The sequence below is a fragment of the Nansenia antarctica genome, assembly GCF_963989245.1.
Source record: "Nansenia antarctica genome assembly, chromosome: 1".
NCBI classification, from domain to species: domain Eukaryota; kingdom Metazoa; phylum Chordata; class Actinopteri; order Argentiniformes; family Microstomatidae; genus Nansenia; species Nansenia antarctica.
Genome location: NC_137674.1, coordinates 51,817,079 through 51,843,500, shown reverse-complemented (window position 1 = coordinate 51,843,500; position 26,422 = coordinate 51,817,079). Strand labels below are relative to the sequence as shown.

At 47.0% G+C, this 26,422-nt stretch overlaps 1 protein-coding gene across 2 annotated transcripts; it reads right to left on the bottom strand.

The window, feature by feature from the left end:
* Positions 1–156: 156 nt before the first annotated feature.
* Positions 157–26,422, bottom strand: scfd1 (sec1 family domain containing 1; the record flags this gene model as incomplete). 2 transcript variants are annotated; one of them, XM_080550545.1, is made up of 25 exons in its annotated part: positions 157–369; positions 1,149–1,217; positions 1,320–1,385; positions 4,214–4,247; positions 4,924–4,976; positions 8,906–8,959; positions 9,215–9,290; positions 9,488–9,550; positions 9,845–9,924; positions 11,923–11,993; positions 12,113–12,209; positions 15,500–15,581; positions 15,698–15,771; positions 16,012–16,102; positions 16,437–16,576; positions 18,009–18,108; positions 19,795–19,880; positions 21,272–21,327; positions 22,167–22,256; positions 22,491–22,578; positions 24,128–24,250; positions 24,510–24,600; positions 25,031–25,119; positions 25,397–25,467; positions 26,392–26,422. In XM_080550545.1, the coding sequence occupies 25 exons, from the start codon at positions 26,420–26,422 to the stop codon at positions 346–348; spliced, it is 1,899 nt and encodes a 632-aa protein (XP_080406671.1). In that variant the 3' UTR covers positions 157–345. The 2 variants fall into 2 exon arrangements, with proteins under 2 accessions (XP_080406671.1, XP_080406672.1); XM_080550546.1 differs by having other exon boundaries at positions 4,924–4,973.

Below are 26,422 nucleotides of genomic sequence, written 5' to 3'. Positions count from 1 at the left end.
AACCATGTATAAACATTTCTTATCCCTCCCAAGTCTCTGCTGTGACATCCTTTCATAAATTCTATTCATAAACATAAATGTCAGTGTCAACTGCAGGTGTAACCAAACAGTTGATTAAGACAGCTAGGCAGTTGATTAAGACTGTTAAACTTTATTGTTGTGAGTGTAAACCAAATTTGTTAATGAAACAAACATTATAGTAGTATAGTACACATTATTATAAAACACATGGAATATCATAGAGTCAGGGCCTAGACTAGAGGATCATTAGGGGGGGGGTCGTCTTGAGTTGGGAGTCTTCAGGAGGAATGGAATCCAGGAGAAATGTTCATGTTTTCTTGCTTTTCACTTTTGACCGAGGGAGGAAAGCTGTGAACACAGTGAAAACAAAGTCAGAATAAACACTCAAACCATCTCTCTCTCTATCTGCTGGTTTCCCAGACCTTTCCCAGACCTGTCAAGGAAACCGCCCAAATATGATTAAAACTGCACACAACAATCCCATGATATCTCTTCATTCCATCATACTGTTTATGGCTAAGTGTTACGTCTGTAGTGTGGGGTCCTGTGTGTTTTGTTTGTTTCTTGTGTTCTCTCCCAGGTGATTGTCCTTCCTCCTGCCAATTGCCGTGGTGACGGCCTGATTGGGCACACCTGTGCTCAATCCTCAATCAAGGGTGGAGGGAGGATAAAAGCCTGGGAGAGACACTCAGTTGGTGCCAGTGGGCCAGACTACAACTCCCGAGTTGCTTTCGTTAGTACAGCTGTAGTTTTGTATTGTGTAGCTTTGTAGATTGTGTTTGTTAATCTTATGCTTGTGTCAATTTAGTTTTATTTGTATTTGATCTCTGGTAGTTGTCTACCACTTGGCCAGTTAGATACTTTATTCTTTATTATTAACATTGTAGGTTAATATCGCTCTTCTTTTTATAGAGTAGATTTTAGTTAAAGTGTTTCATGGAAACCTTTATGTTACCTTTGTACAATAAATCTGGTTTATTTTATATTTCCCTTCTCCTCTGATTCTTGTCCCCCCGGTTTATTTAATTGTTACCCCCCCTATTCCCTAGACCATTCTAGGGGGTCGTAACACTAAGTAAATGCTAACACATATCGACAAAAAAAGAAGTAATTTAAGCAGAACAAACCTGTTTGATGAACTGTCCTGCATTGAAGAGTTCGCTGCATCCATACAGCACCTTCTTCCCTGGCTTAGCCTGTGAGGTGATACAAATCCACACATTAAGATATATGTTCAGCCTGAAGACACGAAGAGTGATATTTTTGGTGAGTAGAGAATATCAGTCATCGAAAGTTACCTTTGTGTAATCCACCAGGTTTTGATATTCTATGTAATTGCCCCCTCCGACCACAAAGACTATGGCCTGCAACAGAGAATAGACACGGTATAGACAAGTAGAGGCTGGTGGAGGTGGAAATCAGAGGACAGGCTCATTGGAATTACAGAATCACATACTGGCAATCTACACATATGTAAATATATCACATACTGGCACTGTACATATATCTGGTTAGATGCCCGAACTGCGTTTCGTAGTCTTTGTACTTGTACTCTGTCAATGACAATTAAATTGAATCTGAATCTGGCAATCTACAGCATCACATACTGGCAACTGTCTTAAAATAGATTTAGTTTTGCTTGACTTGGGGAACAACTCAGTTTCAGCATCTTAAAATCATATTTTTAATAACATAGAGACACCCTAGATTTGTAGTGCTATAGCTCTCATTGGAGACGACCAGCCAGCCAACCAGGCAGCCATCCAGCCAGCCAACCAGGCAGCCATCCAGCCAGCCAACCAGCCATTTAAAAACAGTCCCTGCTTTCTTCTCCCTGTGCTGGTGATTGTGAGAGGGGCCTCATCATGACTCATGACTCTGGCAGTCTAAGGCAGGGGTCTTCAACCTTTTTCAACCCAAGGACCCCTTGGACGAGAAACAAACAGAACAGGGACCCCCACATGTAATATATATATTTAAATGTCTCACATTTTAAAGCCTATAATAACTTTTATATTTACTTCATTCACCTTTTCTTTCACCGTATTAACCTTTATATACTGGGTTATTAGCCTATATGTGTTTATGATTGATAAAACGTTCATGCATTATTATGATTGGTTATTATTGTTGTTGTTGTTGTTGTTGATGAGGCTTATATTTTCTATTATTATTATTATTTTTCAACAATTAAACCTTTAGCTTCAGGAAGCCAGGTATGCCTACCTCAGAGATAGGGCTTTCACACCGGCAAAGAAAAGTCTGGAACCGGCCTGCGCGTTCAGACCGAAGCTCAATTGGTTCGGAACCTGAAAAGTTGGTTCGCAGCGGGCACCAAAAAATAGTGGTTCTCAAGCGCGAACCAAAACGTAGAACAGTCACGTCGTCAGTGGGTGTGTCCTATTCTAGGCTGCAGAGACCAGCAAGGAGGAAGTAGACAAAATGTAATCTAATCTAAATCTAATCATTAGTGATCAAAAACAATATCAAAAGTGTCATTATTCTCTCTATCTTCCTCACATGCTCAGCAAACACACACACGCACACGCACACGCGCGCGGACATGCGCGAACGCGAATTTCGGAAGCCATTTCTATTCCAGTAATGGAGCAGCTGATTAGTAAAAGAACGCATATAGAAAGTGTCTTTTGTTTTGTTTCACAGAAAATTGTGTTTATTTCAGATACTGTAGTAGTGGAAGATATTATCCTCTTTTCCAGTGAAGTAGCTGCCATCTAGTTGTGAATTGTTTTGTTTATCCCGCCCCTTCATCACCCAGCGTTGATGACGCGGATGGTTCAGGTTACACTGGTATGAACGCGGGCTCGTTCGCCAGACAGCACCAAGGTTCAGAGGTTTCCGAACGCGAACGCGAACGCGAACCGGCACGGTTCTTTGCCTGTGTGAAAGCCCTATGAGATGACTGGCCCTGGTTGGTGGTAGACAGCTTGTCTATTCTGGGGGAGATGGAGGTTGTCAGGCAGAGCATCATGTCATCCTCAGACTGCTGTCTGGAACGGTATTTGCTCTTCAGGTAGGTGAGGGAGGAGAATCCACTTTCACAAAGATAAGTTGTTGCAAAAGGCAAGAGGCTCATCGAGAACTGGGTGAGAGGCTGTGACTCGTACACATTATTGTGTGTACTGTCTGTGGTTAGGTCGATCAGCTGATCTTCCTCAGCGGCTGTCAGGTTTAGGCGTCGGATGCATTGTCTTTGCATGGAAACCGTATCCATGTCTTGTGCTTTCTCCAAGACTTAGTCTCAGAAAAGTACTTCTCAAATTGACTTTCGAGTGCCTCCAAGTGATCAACAATTGCGCATTTCACGTCAGGCGAGAGCACCGCGGAATCCGCGGAAATGCATTAAAATGCGCAGCCAGCTCCGCGCGGTAGCAGAATCTCGTGGATAGCTGTGCGTAATTCAAAGACGCGCGCCAATACTGATCCACGGGAAAGCCATCTGACCTCGGAATGGTAAAGGAGCGCGTTATAGCGGCGCATAGAGAAGCAAAGAGGCGGGTTTGTTATTATCAAACTAACTAAATGAGTAACGTTATGCTAGTTATTTATTAACGTTAATTTCGCAATGAAGACCGAATTGCAGCGTTTTAGCCAACACCTAGCTTGCTAGACAGGTGTGTTTTTTTGTTTTTTTCAGCTGACGTTATGTGAGACTCTAGAATCATGGGCATCATTTATTTTGTAAATAGTTTTTGTCAAAAGTAGCTTATTATTGCCTATTAATGCTTGTACTTTACTCAATATCATTTGTTATATTTTTTAATTCTCACTGATTATTTGGGTGAAAAATGTCAATTATTATGACAAAAATTGGCGGACCCCCTGCAGTACCTCTGCGGACCCCCGGTTGAAGACCACTGGTCTAAGGTGTTTGTGTGTGTGTCAGGTTGAGGCCATGTTAGGGAAAAGATTATAGCAGTAGCATTAATGCTACCAGTGACTATGCTATAAGGCCAGCAGAGTAGAGCTGTAGTGTTAGCATTAATGCTACCTCTTGTGGAGGCCAGGCTGCTTACAGCCTCTCACACAGTCAGGCTAGGGTAGAAGAACTATGGCACAGACCAGGGCATGATAGGCCAGTGTGTGTGTGTGTGTGTCCCTCTGTGTCTTTGTTTGTTTGTAGCGTCTGTCTCTTTGTAGTAGCTGTCCATGTGTGTGGGCCAGGACTTACCTCCTGGAAGGGGTTCTTGTTCCTTGGGATGGAACTGTGAGGACAGAAGAGGAAGACATCAGCACACATCCTTTAACAGTATGACAGTCTCCATGAGTCAGCACTTAGTAATCCTCTGGTCAAGGAGAAGGGACTTTTACACTGCACTGGAAATAAAGGCCTAACCCAGACAGGCTTGCGGTGAGATCATTGAATACGAAAGCATTTTTGCCACATGGTAAAAGTGTTGTTTTGTAAAAAAAAATCTATGCCTTTCTTGGCTTACAGAACATTGTTTTACAAAGTGGGGTTTCCAACTGTCAATAATGTGATTTGATTATTTTACAATATGATTTGATTAAAAACTAGTACAAGAGTTATATAATGCGTTTGGCCGCTTCCTGGCTTTAATAGTACTGCGTGTCCTAGGTGTTCGTAGAGCAAAAAAAGACATTTTGTACTCTGTGCAATGACCAAAAGGTTGAATCTAATCTAATTAAAACTGTTATTTTTTCTGAGTGGGGCAGTCCCACTCATATTTTTCATTTAATTGACAGATATAGTAGAGATTTAGACAGGAAGGATGGGTGAGAGAGAGAGGAGGAATGACATGCAGGATATGTCCCCAGCCAGAATCGAACCGGGGACCCTGCAGTTACATGGTCAACGCTTAACCCGCTACGCCACCTAAGCGCCCTGAATCTAATCTAATTAGAGAAGTAAAGTCTCACCTCTCACTGCCACGCAACATCTTGGGATCAAAGTATCTGTAGTCATCCGTCTCCTGCAGGTCAGAAAACACATTTCTAACACATCTATTACACCTTTATAACACATTTATTCTGTGTTAACAACACATTAATGAAATCACATCAACATGACTGGAGATCCCATTTGAACGACGGTTGAGCTCCAGCCAGTCTGATGACACGTGTCAACAGCTCTCACAGAGCCAGTGTTTAACGTCCTAGGGACCCCATCAATGAGACATCTATTACCGTATTTTCCGGAGTATAAGTCGCACCACTAAGAAATGCGTCATGAAGAAAAAAACACATATAAATCGCACTGGACTATAAGTCGCATTTATTTAGAAATGTATTTCACAAAATCCAAGACCAAGAACAGACATTTAATCTGGAAAAGCAAGTTATTCAACTACACAATACCACACAGAACAACAGGCTGAATAGGCTAAATTAACATAACAAGCCACAGTTATTCAGCTACACAATAGCATAAAGAACATACCTGGGAGGCTGAATAGGCTAAATTAACATAACAAGCCAGCGAGTCCAACAAGCAAGCCAGCGAGTCCAACAAGCAAGTTACCAGTAAACAAGTTCACCAAGCTACCGTTAATGTTTCAGATAATTCTTCAGTGGTATAGGAGCAGCATATAGTTGTGACAAGCCCAGAGCGCCCTCTGGCGGCTGTAGACGGCAATGTAAAACTATGAAAAAAAACGCGACTTAGTCCGGAAAATACGGTACCCCCCTGCACTGTGTCTCCAGAGACATCGACAACCCCCCTGCACTGTCTCCAGAAACATCTATTACCCCCCCTGAACTGTCTCCAGAGACCCCTACTACCCCTCTGCACTGTGTCTCCAGTGTCTACTATTAATAAATAAAAAAAAGTAAAAAGGGAAAAAAAAGATACATCTTCTTGTAGCACGACGACTGCCAATAGCCGCTGGCCTGAGCTAGATTACTTTTCCTGCTACGACTGGTCAATTGACGATTCACTTAATTAGTCAAATGTATTGATTTTAAGTCGCTTTGGAATAAGGCGTCTGCTAAATGCCAAACATTTAAAATGTAAAGGATATGATTCAACAGTCTCATCATAACGCGCAGCGCGACGGTTCCAGAGATGGCTCCAGAATGCCATCGACATCATCCCATTCCTGAGCGGACCGCTCCTGAGGAGTCGGGTCCTGAGAGACAGATTCGACCAATAGGAGGACTCAGACTGAGTCAGTCCTGGCTCCATTCAGATGACACCTAATGGCTTTCAACAGAGGCTCCTCGTTCATACTCAGAAGTCTACTTGGCGCTTCACCCTGCTCATCCATCCTCTGTCCACTGGAAGCCAAGTCTCTCTCTCTCTCTCTCTCTCTTTCCACCCCCCGCCCTCCACTCCCCCTTCCTACAACTATCACTTCTCTCTGCTATGTACCATACATACTTGGGCCAAATCTACCCCCCCCCCCCCCCCCCTTTACCCGTCTCTTCTCAAATCTACCTCTCTCCTTTCTACGGACCATATACACTCCTAGGCCAACTCTACCCCTCTCCTCCCTCTCCTCCCTCTCCTCCCTCTTTTCCTCCCCCCCACTCCTCCATTCTCTTCCCTTCTCCCCGCAGGCTGTATTCTCTCCTGGCAGCGGAGTGTCCAGCTCACATACTTCACGGCAGGAGTGAATACTTCAGAGTCACACTGCTGAAAGAGGAGCCCCTGTGCTCTGTAAAGAAGCCTAAATGCTCCAGATTTTTGTGCTATCAGCTTTCGGGCCCAGAAGGAAAGCCCAGCGCAGGTTCTGGTGTCAGACCTCAGCACACTGTTTAAGCCTGGGAGAGGGCAAGGTATTGTGTTCAAAACAACCCCCCCCACCTAATGCTACACCTGTCCTAGAGGACCGTCCAATGGGGTGGGGGGACTGAGGTGTCTCTCTCTACCTCCGCCTTTCTCTCTCCGTCTCTCTCTACATCTCAGCTCTTAGTACAACAGCAGTATTGTACAGGGATCTGAAACTCCAGGAGCTGAGAAAATGATAATATTGTTATGTCCACCTCAGTGTTGGGAGGGGGGGGGGGGCGGGCTGGGGAGGGGGGGCCAGGCATCTAACCAGACAGTAATAAGATCAGGGGAGGCTGACCGAGGTAGAATTCGGATGACGGGCTCATTGTAACGCACGGAATGGAATGATGAACGGAATACGAAACGTGGTTGCTGCTCTACCTTTGAGAGATGCTCATCACAGATAAAACCAGCAGCTGATTCATTTCTGTGTCGAGGTAGCTGGTCCGGAGTACATGACAGTAGATGACTTGACTACCCCTGGAGGAACCCCGCTACCCCTGGAGGAGCCCCGCTACCCCTGGAGGAGCCCCGCTAGGCCTGGAGGAGCCCCGCTAGGCCTGGAGGAGCCCCGCTAGGCCTGGAGGAGCCCCACTACCCCTGGAGGAACCCCACTACCCCTGGAGGAACCCCACTACCCCTGGAGGAACCCCACTACCCCTGGAGGAACCCCACTACCCCTGGAGGAACCCCACTACCCCTGGAGGAACCCCACTACCCCTGGAGGAACCCCGCTACCCCTGGAGGAACCCCACTACCCCTGGAGGAACCCCACTACCCCTGGAGGAGCCCCACTACCCCTGGAGGAACCCCACTACCCCTGGAGGAACCCCGCTACCCCTGGAGGAACCCCACTACCCCTGGAGGAACCCCGCTACCCCTGGAGGAGCCCCGCTACCCCTGGAGGAGCCCCGCTAGGCCTGGAGGAGCCCCGCTAGGCCTGGAGGAGCCCCGCTAGGCCTGGAGGAACCCCTACGTCCATGGGCGTTAGCAGACAGGAGAGGGGGAACAGAGCAGGTTTACACCTTCACCTTCACCGTACAGGGCTAACAGCTGCTGAGGACCTAGGAGGAGAGAGCCCAGTGTGCCGGGGTGTAACCCAACCCCATCCCCAGCCTCTGTCCTCCAACCGGGGCATGAGAATCCCCATGGCTGCCCGTACGCCTGTACGCCCACCCACCTTCCCCACACACTGGCTGGCAGAAACATTTGACCACCACCCAGGACTAGTGTTTACGACAACACTCTGACCCTCTACGTAGCTAGCTACAGCTACCCCGTTCCTCTTTAGCCAGGTAATAGAAGTCCTAGGAATACCATGCAGGGAACGCTGGTGGAGGTCGGAATCAGAGGACGGGGCTCATTATAAGGCATGGATTGGACTGGGAAGGAACACGCATTACAATGAGCCTGTCCTCTAATTTCTACCTCCACCAGCCTCCACTGCTACACAGGTAGTAGGCTGTGCCCACATCTTCTGCAGGTAGTGCAGTGTACCCCCCCCCCCTCCCCCCTCCCTCCTGGTTCTTAATCCCAGGGCTGACTGCTGAGTGCCCCCTGTTAGCAGAAGCCCTCTGGAATCCCTGCTGTATTACACACACCACCACTGCTGCTGCTGCTGCGGTGGCCAGCCAGGTATTCACTAAGCAGCTTAGCTAGCTAGGGCAGCTGCCTTACTGGAGAAATCAAACAGCCAGAAGTCTGTCTGTGCTATTCTGTCCCCAGTCTCTTGTTTTCATTCAGTCGAGAGTCAAAATAGCAGTTGTTTTTTTTTGCTCTTCCATTTTAGGTTGCGTAGCGCGAGGCAACTGTTTATACACAGTATCTCTACAAATGGAACCATTGGACTGCAATTCATCCACCTCTCCATCCACCTGGTGTATGGGCAAAACAAATCAAGCGTAACCAAAGGCAATCCCGGGTCAGCTGATATGAAGAGGAACACTGGAACACTTCCTGAACTTGTCCATCCATCAGCACATGGCTCCCTCACAGACATGCTGCACGTACGCAGAGAGAGAGAGAGAGAGAGAGAGAGAGAGAGAGAGAGAGAGAGAGAGAGAGAGAGAGAGAGAGAGAGAGAGAGAGCGAGAGGGAAGGGGGAAGCAGACAGACACACAGAGGACTCACTGGGTTAGATTTCATCTCCATCAGGTTGTCCAGGATGCGCGTCACTGGCAGGTTCTGAAACAGAAAGACTTTCAAACTTAGCTCTCTGTCAGACATCACTGAGAACACATCTGGTAAGGAAGACAAGACAAATAATCAGACATTACTTGCCCGAACACATGTGGTAGAAGAAGACAAGACAAATAATCAATCAAAGGCTGTTTGCGAAGGTTCCCCCCCTCCCTCCACCCCCTCAAAAAACCTCTTCTACAAAGGATTAGATTGTGGATTTCCATCACGACACACAGGACTATGTGGTGAACTACTCACATGCTGCTTGAGCACCAGGTGTTTGACTCCCTCCATGACGAACTGAGAGCCTGAGTTCATCACTCTGGAGAAGAGACTGAGGGAGGGAGGGAGGGAGGGAGGGAGGTGAGGGGGGCAGGTTTAGGATGGAGATCAGGAGCTAAATCTCTTTGTGCTTAAGTAGCCAACTCCTAGAACTAGCTAGTGTCATAGCCTGGTCCCAGAGGGGTATGTGGTTGAGACAACGCCTATGACAAAGCTCGGGGGGTCAATTGTGGACAAAGCCTCTCTTACCCCATCGGTTTCACTCCGCTGTTCCCGTAATTAGCTGGCGTGGCGGCCATCTTTGTAAAAGCCCTGGGAAAACATCATAAATACAGAATGACTTGTTTGTCCTGAAAACATTATATGATTATTAATCAAATAAGTGTTTGTGACTATCTATTTCGACATTTGCTTGTGCAGTGTGAACTACGATATGATGATGTGACTGCTTGTGCCAACTTCCTTCCACTGCTTTAGGTAGTTTTGAACTGTAATATGATATGAATCTGTTGATGATGATGTATGACGATGATGTATAGATGACTCACTTACTTTAGACAAGTGTACTTGTTGTAAGTCACTTTAGATAACCTTGAGACTACTCACTTCCACTGCTTTATGTAGTTGAGGGGTGACAGGTCACATCCAGTATCCAGGAGAGCCTTCTTGTATTGCTCCACGTCAGCCTGCAACACAAGACATCCACTGGTGAGACACCGCCATCATAGAGAAAAGTAGATCATTTCTGAACGGTGAAACCGATACTTTATGTACACAAATACCGTCAAATAAAAGCTGGAGAATTTCTACTTTCACCCTCGTAGCAAATAGTTTGATTTCAAATCCAAACATTTGGCCGTATAGGGTGTCACTGTCCCATTCCTTTACGGAGGGCACAGGACACTGGTGAGACACAGCGATCGTACAGCAGGTACTAGACGTCTAGTCGTGTGTTCTTTGAAGGGACCGAGAACCTCTCCCGATTTCCAAAGCCTCTACAACCTGAGTATGACTGTGCGTCTGGAAGCAGCACGGAATGGAACAAACCGGTCGTTTTCCGAACAAAGTCTCTCAGTGTGGCCAGATAGATGCTTATCTCATCATTCTCAGAACCCTGGCGATGACAGCTGAGAGCGAGTACGACTACATCATGTGTTTACATCGTGCGGCGGCCATTTTGACTACACATCAGTCAGAAGGCGGACTGACGTGCCGGTGGCTGCCGTTGAGGGAGCGAGTGAGAAAGAGTGAGGGTAATCCCAGGGTAAAGCAATGACGGATGAAAGGAGCAATACCACAAAGATCCAAAAGCAGATTTCCTGCTTGACTTCAGCTTGTCAGCCTTCCGACCGAGCGTAGGAGAAGGCCTATTAGAAAGGCCGTTGATCAAACGTGATAGGTCAGGGACAGGCGGATCCGACCGGCTACAGTTCCACAGAAACCAGCGGGAACTTAAGCTGGGGACCGAGCCAGAACCCCGGCTGTAGCCAGGACTGAGGTAGAACTCAACCTGCATAGACCCAGAAGAGACAGAACTGACATATCCAGTCATGGCAGCTTTGGCAGGCCTTAGGGTCTTCAGCCAAACCTCCTGTAGGACAGTTGATTTGTTGTTCCCGGGCAGCGTCAGTACCGCGACACTTCAGACCGCGGTGAATTGGCTGGTACAACTAAGGTGGCCAGTGGTCCGCCTCCTCCAGGACAACAATTATTTAGAAAACGAGGACTGTCTGTTCCCCCGGTGTAATAATCCAAGTCCTCCGCGAGCCAGAGGAACCCAGCCACAACCCAGCGGCTTCTCGCCGTTGGAATGACTTCAGTCCTCCGTGGTGAAGTGCGGTTAGTAAAGAGTTGGTGAGTGACGCGTGGCTTGGGACGAGCGCCAGTTGTCGGGGTCATACACATCACAGCCCCCGGCATCCCCCCCTAGTTCCAGCCTGCGTCACAGAAGGACCGGTGGGACTGGAAGTCCAGTCATTCTGGGTTGGGGGGTCAGGGGGAGGGGGAATGGATGGGACTCAAGGACTCAAAGCCCACTTAAAGCCCGGGGGGGGGGGGGGGAGGGAGAGGGAGAGGGAGAGGGAGAGGCACTGGATACAGCATCCATACAGAGGAGCCTTCAGAAATGCTTAAGAAGAACAAGCTTGTATTATTGCAGTCCAGAGAGTAATAGCAGCTGGCCCCGGCATCAAAGCCATATCGATGTTCCTGGACGCTGCGCTGCACATCTCATATCTGTCATATGGAACAATAAGGCCTTTTGAACGCGCTCGGAGACAAGCTGGTTTGAATATCCGATCAGATGAAATGTGAAATGTTGGGAATTGGGTGAATGACATGGCTTACTGGTAGTCCAAACAATGAGATCCTATGCGGCAGCCAAATATCTGGGTGTGTGTCACCGTGGTAGGGGTGTCCAGGGAGACCGCAACCGCTGTCTCGAGGGGACTGGTGGCTTCTCAGCTGCCTTTAGAGTTCCGTCAGACACCAGATGTTGCAGGACCCTGATGCAGTGCATCTTCTGCTGCTAGGGTTCAGAGGTCAGCTATGACTCTGAAAGACTAGTTGTTGTTTTCACCATGGTGCCTATGCTACCCAACCCTCTAATGTCTACAGTGGGGCCTAGGGGTTGATTAGGGATGCAGTGTGTGTGTGTGTGTGGGGGGGGGGGTGGGGTCTCCCACCTCTGAAGGTGGTTGCAGAGCTGTGATGTAGAAGATCAGGAAGAGTCTCATCTTGTCCTCTGGGGTTCCCGCTGGAAATCAAACAAAACAACTAGTTCAGCACACCCAACCATCACATCCACAACAAGCTCATCTAAACATCTGCTTTTTCCTCTGGGCTTGGCCCAGTTCAACTCCACTGTTGACCTACCGTCTGGGTCACTGATGATGTCCAGTAAGGACTTGTCCAGAGTTGACTTGCTCATCAGCTTTTCCTCGTACTCAAAGTACACGTCCAGTTTACGGCTCTGGGGAGGGAAGGACAGGGACACGTCGGTGAGAGGAATGTCTCAAGCTGCCGTGACTGGAAGACAAAGACGACTGCTACAACAACACAGTCAAGTCAGATCATCTCACGCTCCGACTACCCTCAAATATAACAAGTGCTTGCGGTGTATGTTTCAAGACAAGACATGCCAGATCAGATGAAATAGCAACATTTGGGAACAGGCTTGGTACCTGACCCATGTTGCTCATATCGCTGCCCGGGAACCGTTGGCTCTTTTCTACATGTTGTATGGGAGTATCCAGGAGTTTTTATTATTTATTTTGGGGGAAGGTTATTAATACCCTTGCAGAACTAACAGGAGTACAATTGCCAATGGCTCCTGCTGTACGTCTTCTAAATGACGATTCCCACCTTTCCCTCACGGAAAAAACCCGTCTGTCTGGCAGGTCTGACTGACAGGTCTGACTGTAGCAAAGAAGATGACAGTTAAGTCCAAACCTCCTCATATTTCAAAAACTCACTGGCTTCGGCTTTTTGGCTTTTTGGACATTTCGTACCTGGAACTATCATCAGCAAGAATCTATGATGCACGACCAAACACAATTTTAATGTGGACGCATTGGATTTCTGACTTAAAAGATATTTTGGCTAAATAGGGATGCTGCACTTGCTATACCTGTCTGTGTTACATGCCTGTATTATTCTGATAGTTGGTGGTGGAGGGGAGGGGGGTGGAGAGAGGGGTGGGGGGATAGAGATAACTGACTATCAAAATGTATTCGGAAAACTGTTGTAGTCTATAACTTGACGATGTCATAATAATAAAGAAAAAGATGTTGGGAATCGGGTGCATGACATGGCTTACTGGTATTCTAAACAATGAGAATGAGGTTGTTTCTCCACCAGATGTGGTCCATGAAGGTGGTGACTAAATAACTGTGAAGGTCTACCAAACTCTTCATCTCCAACAGTTATAGTTATGATAACACTACGTATTGGTGTAAGGCAGCGGTTCCCAAACTTTTTCAATCAGGCCCCCCTTGGGTAATTGGAAATATTTTCGAGCCTTCCCTAAACCGGTCCCCACCTAGATTGATATAATTAATTGTATAAAGTTGTAAAAACATTACATTTTCTCTTCTAATAATAACAAGACACATATATCCAACTATAGTTTTATATTTTATTATGGGTTGAAAAGGAACATAAGTGCAAATTATCCTGTGCCACTGAAATATTCAACATATCAACATTAACTAATTTCTACTGCATCACTATTCTTACTCTACACATTCCTATCACAATTACGATCAATGACTTGTGTGTGCTTGCTTTGCCTTGCAAATCTTCTCAAAGCGGGGTTGTTGTTTTGAGACTGCCACTTTTTTGAGACAAAACTCTGAAGTCATGTCGATGTACTGTTCCTCTTCCGCAGTGCTGAACATGGCAGGTGGTGGTGCAACAAATGGATCTCTAATCCAGTCGTATTTGGCACTGTCATCCACAGAGAAGTATTTCTGGAAGCTTTGTTTCAGGGCTGAGATGTGCTCTCTCATACATGGAACCACTGTGCTCTGCAGCTCATTGGTCTCGATGAATGCCTTCAGATTCCCAAATGAGTCGATGTCCCCCTGTTCAAGTCTCCTGCCCCACATGTCCAGTTTCCGTGTGAAAGATTGTATCCTGTCTGCCAGATGTGGAAGGTGTGTGTTGTTGCCCTGCAACTGTAGATTCAATTCATTGAGCTTCTCAAACATGTCGCTTAGGTAGGCCAATTTCATGAGGAAGTCTTCATCATTAAACTTGCTGGCAAGTTCGTTCCCTTCCTCCTCCAAGAAGATTCGGATCTCATCTTTCAGCGATAGCACCCTGGACAGCACCTTTCCGCGAGAGAGCCAACGCGACTCGCTGTGAAATAGCACGGCTGTGTGCTTGGAGCCCATCTCCTCGCACAAAGCGGAAAAAATGCGAGCTTTCAGTGGTCTTGTTTTTATGTCATTGACGGTGGTGATAACATCAGACAAAACGTCATTCAACTCTGGACTCAGCTGCTTTGACGCGAGTGCCTCCCTGTGTATTACGCAGTGAGTCCACACTGCTTTCGGTGCAACGCGCTTGATGAGCGTCTGGAGCCCTCCCCGTTTTCCTGCCATGGCCTGGGCACCGTCGGTGCATATCCCCACACAGTCCTCCCATTTCAGATCGGCTTCACTCAGGTATTTGTCTATGATTTTGAACAGTTCATCAGCTGTTGCTCTGTTTGGGACATAGTTGCAAAATAGCAAATCCTCGCTCAAACCCTCCGCATCAATGTATCTGACATACGCTATTAACAGACAGTCCTTGTTACTATCTGTGGCCTCGTCTACCTGGAGCGCAAAGCGTTGGTCTTTTATTTTCTCAACAAGCTGCTCTTTCATGTCTTCTGAGATGTCATTGATGCGTCTCGCAATAGTGTTTTTTGACAGGGGGATAGCTTTGAGTTTTTGGGCTGTTGCCTCATCTATCATATGTGAAACCATATCTATCGCAGCAGGGAGTATTAACTCCTCAGCGATGGTGTGTGGTTTTTTAGACTGGGCGATACGATATGCCACTTTGTAGGAGGCAAGTTGAGCATTAGACATAACAGATGCTGTTTTAACGAAACGGCTCTGCTGACCACGGTATTCTTGGAGTTTTCTCTTGAAGAAATCGAGGGGCTTCTTCACATCAGTCGGGTGTGTGGTCTCCAAGTGACGTTTCAACTTGCTAGGCTTCATGCTATCTGCCGCTAAAGTTTTGAGACAGAGGACACACAGTGTGGTCCTCCGCACCGACCACATTAGACGTGAAGCCCAGGGAGAGGTATGTATCGTCATACTTTCTTGACTTTGGCTTTGGGACGTTTGTCATGGGCTCCTTCGCTTTTCGTTTAGCTTCTGGCTCTTTCATAAACTTATCCATTGTTGTTGTTGCTGCTAGATAGCTGGAATGATGGGGAGGGAGAGCGCGCGTCAATGACGTGAATGGAGCCCCCCTGGGCTCGCGCCCCCTCGCTGCCTCTTTGTTACAGTTTATGGCCTGCGCTCCATTCAGGTTCTCATTTTTATTGTAAAATCATCCAACGCCCACAACACCCCTGATGGTAACCTTAAGCAAGCAGTGTTTGTTTACAGCTCTTGTGTGTGCATTTTTTCCCTCCCATATCATTTCTGCGCCCCCCCTGCAGTACCCCCGCGCCCCACTAGGGGGGGCGCGCCCCACAGTTTGGGAAACACTGGTGTAAGGTGATAATGGTAATGAAGTTGTATAACGTTGTATGCTAACCTTGATGTGGTCCAGGACGGCGGTGGCTACGTTAGTGTGGAGGTCTATCAGCCTCTTCTTCTCCAGCAGCTCGGGGAGGGAACTGTAGGAGTGGAGAGACAGGGAGGCCTTCATCTACTGCAGAAAGAAGTGGAGGCTAGCAGAAGGAGGACGGAGGTTCATCGTACTGCACGGAACGGAACTCCCATTTCTGCTCACCTGACAGCGGAGGTGAGTTTGGCGGTGTTGTCTGACAGCATGCTAATGGCGCCCTCATCCTCTCCTTCTAGTCCCTGGGGAGGACAGAGAGAGAGAGAGAGAAAGAGAGAGAGAGAGGCAGGATTAAGTTGGAAGGACTGGAAGGGATTTTCTGGAAGTATGCATTTTCAGACCAAAAACTCTGGTAATAATAATAGAGCCTTTTTTTCCTCAGAACCTTTGTTAAAAATCAAGCTACGATAATAATCTTGCTGTCGAGTGTTCAGAGTTGTCAGGTATGTTTTGCTCTGCTCAGCCGTCTCTGTGCGTCTCACCATGATGCTCTTGAGGCGCTTGACCTCGTCCTCCTGCGCTCGGTACGTGTCCAACTCCTCCTGGACCGACTCCGCTACCTCTGGGAATGGGCTGGAAACCACAACGCAACACTGTCAGCCAATCACAGAACTCAATACAGGCTGGAACACCCAACACAACACTGTCAGCCAATCACAGAACTCAATACATGCTGGAACACCCAACACAACACTGTCAGCCAATCACAGAACTCAATACATGCTGGAACACACAACACAACTCTGTCAGCTTGACATATACGGTTGCTATATTTGATATTCATCAATATTTCTTCAGATAATTACTATTATATTATGAAGCTAAAATCAAAGGCTACTTCTCAATACATAGCTTTAGCATGTCACTGTTTAGGCAGTGGGTTCTGAGGTGAGGGTTTTTAACTCACCTGCCCTTGTGTTTCTGCCAGAACCTGTCTGCACCGGTGAGGTCATAGCTCTTCTTGTTCTTCTTCTTTGGTCTGGCGCCTGCAGGCGACGCCTCGGCTCCCACAGACTCCTCCATACTCACCCTGTTCAGGTGGAAGTCCTGGAGGGGGGGAGAGAGAGAGAGAGAGAGAGAGAGAGAGAGAGAGAGAGAGAGAGAGAGAGAGAGAGACACACAGAGAGAGGGAGGGAGACACACAGAGAGAGAGAGAGAGAGAGAGAGAGAGAGAGGGAGAGAGAGGGGGGGGAGAGATCTGAGAACCATCTGATAATCATAATAACTTCTACACAAGGTAGTTAAATTGTTTTTGTAGCAGAAAATAAAGACATAAAAACGTCTATAAATCATTGTGTCAGTTTCTACACAGCGTAGGGAGAGACAGGAAGAGGAAGGTCAGTGGCGGCTGGCAGAATATTCTGGAAATACTCCTGCCCACAACATTGGAAAAAGACTCGTCTCATCCATAAATACCTCGGGGATCAACGTTGATATCTACTTACATCATAATACCCTCCGAGCATAATAACAACCGTTGTCATAAATATCACAGCTAAAACAAAGTACTTGCAATATTTGGAAACAGGTCGACAGCAATATATTTACAATAATTAATGTTGTTATCATAACACCACCGCAGCGCACATGCAGTGTCATCTGAATCGTGGCTGAGGTAGAAGACGGGCTTGTTGCATCAAATGAAACGCCAAATGGAACGAGCATAACTGTTTGATACCACTCCTCATGCCATACCGCGCTCGACAATGGGCCCCGTCCTCTGATTTCTACCTCCACCAGCCTTCCCGTGGACTACAGTACGCCACAAATAATTCAGGGAGGGATGCTGGAAAACGGTCCCCCCCCTGATATTTACAACCTCTGGCCACGGATGGAACCCTGGAGCAATGGAGCACATACCACAGTACTCAGGTTCTTCATCTTACACATACAGTCGTTGCGGAAACTCAGAAAAAACATTCCCAAGAGAAAAAAAACGTCTTTAATTTCCATGAAAAGTCACACCGTCCTGGTGGTACAATACAATTTACAGTTGAGAAACTCAACTCACAGTAGGCGGCATAGACTTGCTTGAATCGCTAATGTTTGTACTGTATGTATGACAAAACTGAACTGGTCATTTGTAAAGAAAGCACACATCAGTTCTACTTCTCGAATTAGAAGTGGTGGTGGGTGGTGGTGGAGAAATGAGCATCGAATAACTCCTACTGATGTTGAACGTTGACGTCCTTCTATGTCTGTTATAGACATCACAACAAGCAGGTGGGTGTGTGACAGCGCAGGCTCCTCCTGGGGGACCTGTCTAGAAGGAGACGGTTGACTTCAGAAGGGGCACGTCCGTTCTATTCACTCTACTTCTATGATGACAGATCAGCTCCCTGGGTGACCAGGAGCACTGTCTTATACAGCTGTCTCCCTGGGTGACCAGGGGCACTGTCTTATACAGCTGTCTCCCTGGGTGACCAGGAGCACCGTCTTATACAGCTGTCTCCCTGGGTGACCAGGAGCACCGTCTTACCAGTACGTCATGGATGAGAGCCTGGTAGGTCCATGTGTGATGGAGGGGGGTGGCCAGGTCCAGGTTACGATCAGCCAGGACAAACAGAGGCCTCTGGAAGCTGCAGGGAAAGAGAGAGAGATGAAGATGGAGAGAGAGAGAGGGGGGGGGGGGGGGGAGAAAGAAAGAGGGAGGGAGAGAGAGAGGAGAAGAAATTAGAGGATGATTAATCGGCCCAGAGTTTCCCTTTGGCCTCTCTCCCTCTCTGCGCTCCTCGACTGAAACAAAAGGAGGATTGAACTAGGTCCAAGGAGAGGGTCCCGGGGGAGGCTTGGCTGTCTCCTCTAGATCCATCACTGAGGACTTCCATCTCACCGCTCAGGCCTTCAGGAGGACAGGAGGAGGGCTCCTCTTCAGATGGAGGAAATAGTGGAACAGAGGATGGGGCGGCCATGTAGTGCTTTTAAAAACGTTCTCACGACACAGACTCCCACCACACTGAGACCCAGTGTTCCAGATGGTGAGAGCCTATTTCAAGTCACATCATCCTAGATAGATTACATTAGAATAAACTTTATTGTCATCGCAGAGTACGAGTACTATACAATGAAATGTAGTTAAGCATCCACCAAAAGTGCAAATAGTGATATAAGGGCATGATGTAAATAGAACATGAATGGTAGTGATAGGTAACTATGCAATATACAGTATGTGCAGAGGTAGTATTGTAAACATCAGTTTAGTTTAGAGGTATACAGTTATGGGCTATATACAGTTGAGCTATGTACAGTTGAGCTATGTACAGTTAGGTAGCTAGTACAGTGAGGTAGTTTATGTACAGTATCTAATGTGACAAAAGTATAAAAATAAGTTATATCAGGAGACATATGCAATATACAGTATGTGCAAAGGTAGTAATGTAAACATCTGTAGTGCAGAGGTTATAGAGTGATCACATTAACCAGGGATGTGCAGTCATCAAAGTACTGTCATTTTTATTGTCATAGCCTTAGTATCCCAGGCATACTAGTTGAGCACCTTCTTTTTTTCCACCATTGTATTTTCCAAGCTAGGCTGTATTACTTTGGGTATTATGTTCACCATGTGGTCTGTTTGGAATGTATATATTATATACACACACTCACCGAACACTTTATTAGGAACACTATACTAATACTGGGTAGGGCCTCCCTTTGCTCTCAAAACAGCTGCAATTCCTCGTGGCATTGATACCACAAGATGTTGGAAACATTACTTTGAGATTCTGGTCCATGAGAACGGGAGATTGCATCACGCAATTCCAGATTTTTCAGGTGCACTTTCAAGCTGTGAATCTCCCGTTCTACCACATCCCAGAGGTGTTCTATTGGATTCAGATCCGGTGACTGGGAAGGCCACTGAAGAACACTGAAGTCATTGTCATGTTCATGGAACCAGTTTGAGACGACTTTTGCTGTGTGACATGGTGCATTATCATGCTGGAAGTAGCCATTAGAAGATGGGGACATTGTGGCCATGAAGGGATGCACATGGTCAGCAACAATACTCAAATAGGCTGTGGCATTCAAGCGATGATTGATTGGTATTAAGAGGGTGCCAAGAAAACATTCCCCACACCACCTGAATGAATGAGAAGGTGTACAGGTGTTCCTAATAAAGTGTTTGGTGAGTGTTCGGTAAGGGCATCGGATTGTTAAAACTTGAATGATGGTATATGTTTTAGGCCCCCCCCCCCCCCCCCGCTGCCCGAGAAATCCTTTGCCACCCCATTTAAAACATCCTAGAACCGCTACTGTCTCTGACCCACCTGAACTGCCCGGCGGCCATGTTGTCTCCAGTGAACAGACTGTTCCTGGCGTCTCGCAGGTTCTCCCGGAGCTTCTTGTCCAGTTTCTGCAGAGAGACGGTGTGTTAGACCTAGCCTCTTATGACCACAGCCAGTAGGGTCTCTGACGTACAGTTGGTGACTATGCTATATGTTGGCCGCGTTCTAACATCCACGTTAGCGTACGGTGTTAGTATGAAACAACATACAAGCCGTGTGTTCTGAACAGTATGCCACCGTGGGTAGCAGAATATAGCCGTTGATTGTCTCCTACTGTATGTGGATGACAGGGGAGGCTGGTGGAGGTAGAAATCGGAGGACGAGCATGGATTGGAATAAGGAATGGTATCAAACCCACGTTCCCAATGCATTCTCTCAACACACATACACACATATACACACACACACACACACACACACACACACACACACACACACATCACACATCACACACGCTTGTTTGATACCATTCCTTATTCCATTCCACGCATCACAACAAGCCTGTCCTCCGACTTCTACCTCCGCCAGCCTCCACACCTGTGCTCAGAGGCGGTGTGTTGTTCCCTGGTGCCTGCCTGTGCTAGTGTCTAGTGCTAGTGTCCTCTGTGTAGGTAAAGGCCAGGGAGTCTAGACTCGTCCGCCCGGTCACACTGGTACAGTATGGTGAACAAAGACAGGTCTTGTCTGCCTCACGGCGCTGCACACATCCATTAAAGGGCCCTGCTGGATCAGCTTGCAGGCCACACCACATCAACATTCCTCTCCCTGCTCTGGGTACAGAGTCTACCTGCCAACACTGTCAGGATGGAGAGAGGAGGAGGAGGGGGGGGAGGGAGGGGTGGGGGTGGCTCATCAAATTACTCATTTCCCTTTTCTCCACCATGCCCTGTGGAGACGGGTACTCACCTCATCCCGACCCGGGTTCAAATAGGATTCTCTTTTTCTCTTTCGAATACTTAATAACCCGGCCTACAGTGGTTCACCTGGCGCGACGGGACCAATGGAACGGGTCCCAAGGAGATGGGACGAGTCCCAAGCCCCGCCCACCTGGTGGGCCACACGGGCACAATCGAACGGCCAAAGTATTTGAGAGAAAATCAATTCTCTTTGAAGTCCATGTCGGGCCACTGTACTCTCGCCCCCAGCTCTCTCTTCTCACAAACGACGCACACTTATTCTGTAGTATGCACTGATGCACTCTCCCACACACACAGATGGAAAAGGAAACGGATAGGTATAAGAGCCCATGCTTAGACCATCCCTATGCTTATTTTCTATGTTTATCCATGCAGGGGGGGGGTGGGGCTCTAGGACCCAGCAGAAGAGCCTTGTGACTGGCCTGACGGCGAGCACACAGGGGCGTCAGAGGAGCCCAGGCGAGGCAGGGTTAGGGTAGGACGGATGCCAGGGAGGCTGGAGGAGGACAGGTAAAGAGTATTAGATTGTGTCAGATGCTCACCACGGCCACCATCTCTGCGGCGTTCCCTCTGGGGCAGCGGATGATGGGGACGGCACCTAGGAGGACACACGGGACACGTCAGCTGGCGGCGGGACAGGGACGACCAGAGCAGAGGCTGAATACCAATGGGGACGATGTGGAGGGGGGTTCTAACCCCCCCCCCCCCGCCCTCCCCGGGTTAAACTGCCATTGTCTTGTTTGCTTACATCTTTTTTGTTTTATGTCCTATCCACCAACCTCACCAAGTCAATTTCCTGTACTTGGCAATAAACAATTTATAAAACAAATAAATAAATACAAATTCTGATTCTAAAACTGACGTGGATGGGTAATACGCACATCCTAATGTCTTCAGAGAACCAGTGCTTGGCCAGGGGAATCTAGATGAAGAAATAAGAGGCTGTGTGGAGGTACACTGCACAGTGTGAGGGGCCTCCTGTTTCTTCACCTGGGTTAAACTGACTGCCCCATAGACACTAGGTTAGTTAGAGGGCTCACATCAGTGGAGGCAGAAACCGGAGGACGGGCTCATTGTAATGCGTGGAATGGAATCAGGAATGGTATTACAATGAGACTGTCCTCCGATTTCTACCTCCACTGGCTCACGTGGATGACGGGGTTATTCCATGAGTCCCAGAGACAGTCACTGTGTGGGAACTTCTATTCTTTCAAATGGTGTCCATCTCTACTATTGGTAGCACTTTAGTGGGTGATAGTAATAGTAACACTGCCACCTAGCGGATACAGACGATACTACAACCACAATAAATAAAAACATTCAAAACAACAGAATCCAACAGTTTCTTTTCAAATGATAAAGAAACATTGTAACAGGCCTGCCAGTGTAGACAGTGGAAATGAGTAGAAGAGAGACTGGGAGTGTTCTAGAACTCACCCAGAGTGACAAAGAAGCAGAAGAGGCTGTCGACTATCGTGTCCATGATGGCTTCCATGTCTGTGTCCATGATGTCTGGTTTGTTAATCGCTGAGGAGATGGAAAACAGGAAAGAAAACCAAAACAGATTGAACATAAATATTCTCAGGAGAGACAAAGACAGTTTCATGCTTTAAATGACTTTGAGAGGCATTTGAGAGTCAGAGATTGGTTTGCATTCTGACAATAATAGATCTGAATGTAGAAAATGGTGTTAACAATAATAGAATATCTAACCGTAATCCTTTTGAGTTAAAACCATTACATGTACTCTAGGCTACTCACCATGGTAGGAGATGAGCTCCTTGTTTTGGTTGCAGAGGATGAACATGTCATCTTCAAGAGTGATGAAGTTCAAATACTGGTCAAACACCTGGAGGACAGAACACCATAGTGTTAGGACGTCTGGAGGACAGAAGACCATAGTGTTAGGATGTCTGGAGGACAGAACACCATAGTGTTAGGATGTCTGGAGGACAGAACACCATAGTGTTAGGATGTCTGGAGGACAGAACACCATAGTGTTAGGATGTCTGGAGGACAGAACACCATAGTGTTAGGATGTCTGGAGGACAGAAGACCATAGTGTTAGGATGTCTGGAGGACAGAACACCATAGTGTTAGGATGTCTGGAGGACAGAACACCATAGTGTTAGGATGTCTGGAGGACAGAAGACCATAGTGTTAGGATGTCTGGAGGACAGAACACCATAGTGTTACGATGTCTGGAGGACAGAAGACCATAGTGTTAGGATGTCTGGAGGACAGAACACCATAGTGTTAGGATGTCTGGAGGACAGAACACCATAGTGTTAGGACGTCTGGAGGACAGAAGACCATAGTGTTAGGATGTCTGGAGGACAGAACACCATAGTGTTAGGATGTCTGGAGGACAGAACACCATAGTGTTAGGATGTCTGGAGGACAGAAGACCATAGTGTTAGGATGTCTGGAGGACAGAACACCATAGTGTTAGGACGTCTGGAGGACAGATGACCATAGTGTCAGGACGTCTGGCAGTTAGGATGTTACTGGTCAAACACCTAGCAGGACAGAACACCATAGTGTTAGGATGTCAGGTACATACTCTGCACATGTTGGGAGATATTTTCTGAATCACAAACCCCCTGCCCTTCCCCTTCCTGGAACTGAGAGGATTGCCTCTCAGAAGGGAAATGGAGCATCCTCCATTCTACTGAAACCGGTCCTGCTCTCTGAGGTCTACAGGAGTGCCTCTGGGTACGGGCTATGGGTCGGTCTGGTATTGGCCTAGTATTTCAAAACCTTTAACCTAGATCACAATGACCCAGATAATGTTTTTGATCTGATCCTGGATCACAAACTACTGGGGCTCTGGGCCCGGCTGTTCAAAACGTTTAATCTGGATCAGTATTGACGTACGGGGTCATTCTGACCCAGATTAAAAGTGTTGAACTACTGGGGCCCTGGGGTTCAGAACACTTAAATGGTCCAGTTCTCTCAGATCTACAGTGGTGTCTGAGGGGTACGGGCTGTGGGTGGGGTTGTGGGTTGGGTTGGGCTGGGGTTCAGGTGAGACCTGAGTGTTGTCATGCGGTGTGGTGCGTTAGGACAGGAGATGACTGGGAGGTATACCAGTAAGTCAGCGGGGAGGCTGGTGGAGGTAGAAATCGGAGGATGGGCTCATGGTAACGCATGGAACGACAAACACATCCATCTTACCTCCACAGAGGTACGTGCATATGTATGTGTGTATGTAGGTGTGTGTGTGTGTGTGTATACGTTTATTGTTTATTGTGTTTATAGTATGATGTTTCACTATTTGTTTTGTGTATGATGTGATGTGTTTTTTTTGTAAAACGTTTTTGCATGTTTCAAATTCTGTTGAATACAGTACTGGTTGTTGTTATCTTAGTAACCAGTACAGTACTGGTGGTTGTTACCTTGGTGACCTGGTTGACAGCGTTAGCGGCCAGAGCAGCGCTGGCGATGTCCTCTAGCTTACTCCTGGAGATGGCCGAGATGAAGTTCAGGTAGTAGGACTCGTACAGCTGGTTACGGAGGTCCTGGAACACAACGGAGGACGAGAGGAAACCAAAAACTCATTAGTCCATACAAGTTGAATGCTTTTTTTATTCGCTGTACAGCAATATCAAGTATTTGAATGTATTGTATTTGTACTGGGATGAATCTGAGTATTGATGTACAGGTGGTCACCAATTATTCCATGAGCTGTTTTGATGTGCAGCTTCAGTTCGCCTCAAGTTAAAGTTCATTGAGATCCGGTGATGCGTGAGGATAGGAGAGAGAGAGAGAGATGCTTACTTGGCATATACGGTCTATGTTCTCCTCTGTGGGCATGACAAAGTAGATGGCAGGCACGTCTGGGATGGGGTCTCGATCTGAATGCAGCAGCCTGTCAGATAACAAGTCAGATAAGAAGTCAGATAAGAGGTTGATTCCGGGCTGTTCTCAATGTTGTCTTCTATTGATCTGAGTCATCACCCCAGTCCACCTAGTGATGGTATGGATTTATCGACAGGCTGCTTCATTTACTGTTGACTCACATTCCTAGCCTGAGTCCCCAACCATAGTTGTGGTTTGTTTGTGCTAACATGCTCCTATGGTTTCTTTACTATCAGTGATATGATTGACGGGGAGATGGGTTACTGACAGGTCAAGGGTCAAACATTTCTACAGTCTTATCAGTACTGATGTATGATTACGAGAGTGTTGTTCCTTCTAAATCTTGCCTCCCTCTGGAGATGGAAGGTTCTAGACTACAGGCGTGGGAAGATTAAGCCATCTATTGGTCGCTGTGTCCTGATGCGCGGTGCGTCACTCACAAGTGGAGTGTGATGCCCATGTCCCTGAGCTCCTTCACAGCCAGGAGAGGTGATATGATGTCCTGGCCAAACCTGTCGTATATCAACACCTGAACACACACACACACACACACACACAGAAAATGTATCAACACAATCACACAGAAACCTGCATTACAGTTAGGTCTCAGGCTAGCATGCTATCAACAATCTAATCTTGAATGAACCCGAGCCTGCATCACATTTGACATTTAAGTCCAATTGATTTCTTAGCCTACATTCATAAGAACACACACATCTTTGTTACACTGTAAGCAAACATTGAAACAATGACACAAGTGAATGTGAGTCAGATCTATTCTAATGATCTCTCTGAAGGACGTGTACCTTCCATACTGGCTCAGCAGCAGTGTTCTTCAAAGGAGGAGCGTTGAAGTTCAGCATGCGCTTCAGGGCAGCTGGTGGACACAGAGTGGGGGGACACTTGACTTCACCATGACAGCCCTGCTAAATTAATGTACAGCAGTGGAGGCTGGTGGAGGTAGTAATCAGAGGACGGATGGGTCCATGCATTACAATTACCCTGTTCTACCTCCACCAGCCTCAACTGATGTGCAGCATAATACTGTAGCCTGACTTCTACTGGGAACTACCATGTCCATCTGTCATGCTTAAAATATACAGATGTGTTCAGACACAACCGTTAGTATTGGGTTCAGTTGAATGTAAACAGACTCCTTGCAGCTCATTTTGAAAGTATAACTCACTAACTCAATACAGTTAGAATTAAATTCAGTGTGGAACCACAACAAACGAACCAAAGATGCACCAAATCCGAACAGGGAGGAAGCAACCCAGTATTAGACATTCTAGTAGTACCCCACCCTCATCTTGCCGACGACAGTAACATGCACCATGCTTGATTACCGTATCCAAATATTACTTGAGTTGTTTGACAGCATTATTAGTTCACTAGGTGGTTCTGGTGAAGTACAGTACTCAGCTAACTTAGCAGGACGTGACAGGTGTCTCTGCTGCACGGCATCTCACGTGAAAGTAGTGGGTGATAAGCAAACATTTCTAGATTGTATCGGCATGACAACTAAATTAATCTCTAGGATATAGCTGAATTCAACCTGGCAACAATATAGTGGTAGTTTACTAGCGGTGGTCAAACTAGCTAGCTATCGTCAGCGGTTTGCATGTTCTCGTAGGCATGATATGTGGCAGTTTACGGGGTTTGGTGTGTCCTTTTCAAATCGACAACTATCTAGGGTCAAAGACAAGATAATTATACAACATATAGTGAAAATGTCTTCATTCCACACTCATACGACATCCTGACTAGGGTGAAAAATGAATAAACGAAAGCATTGACAAACCTGCCTGCTTCTCCCGGACGGAGGCGGCCAT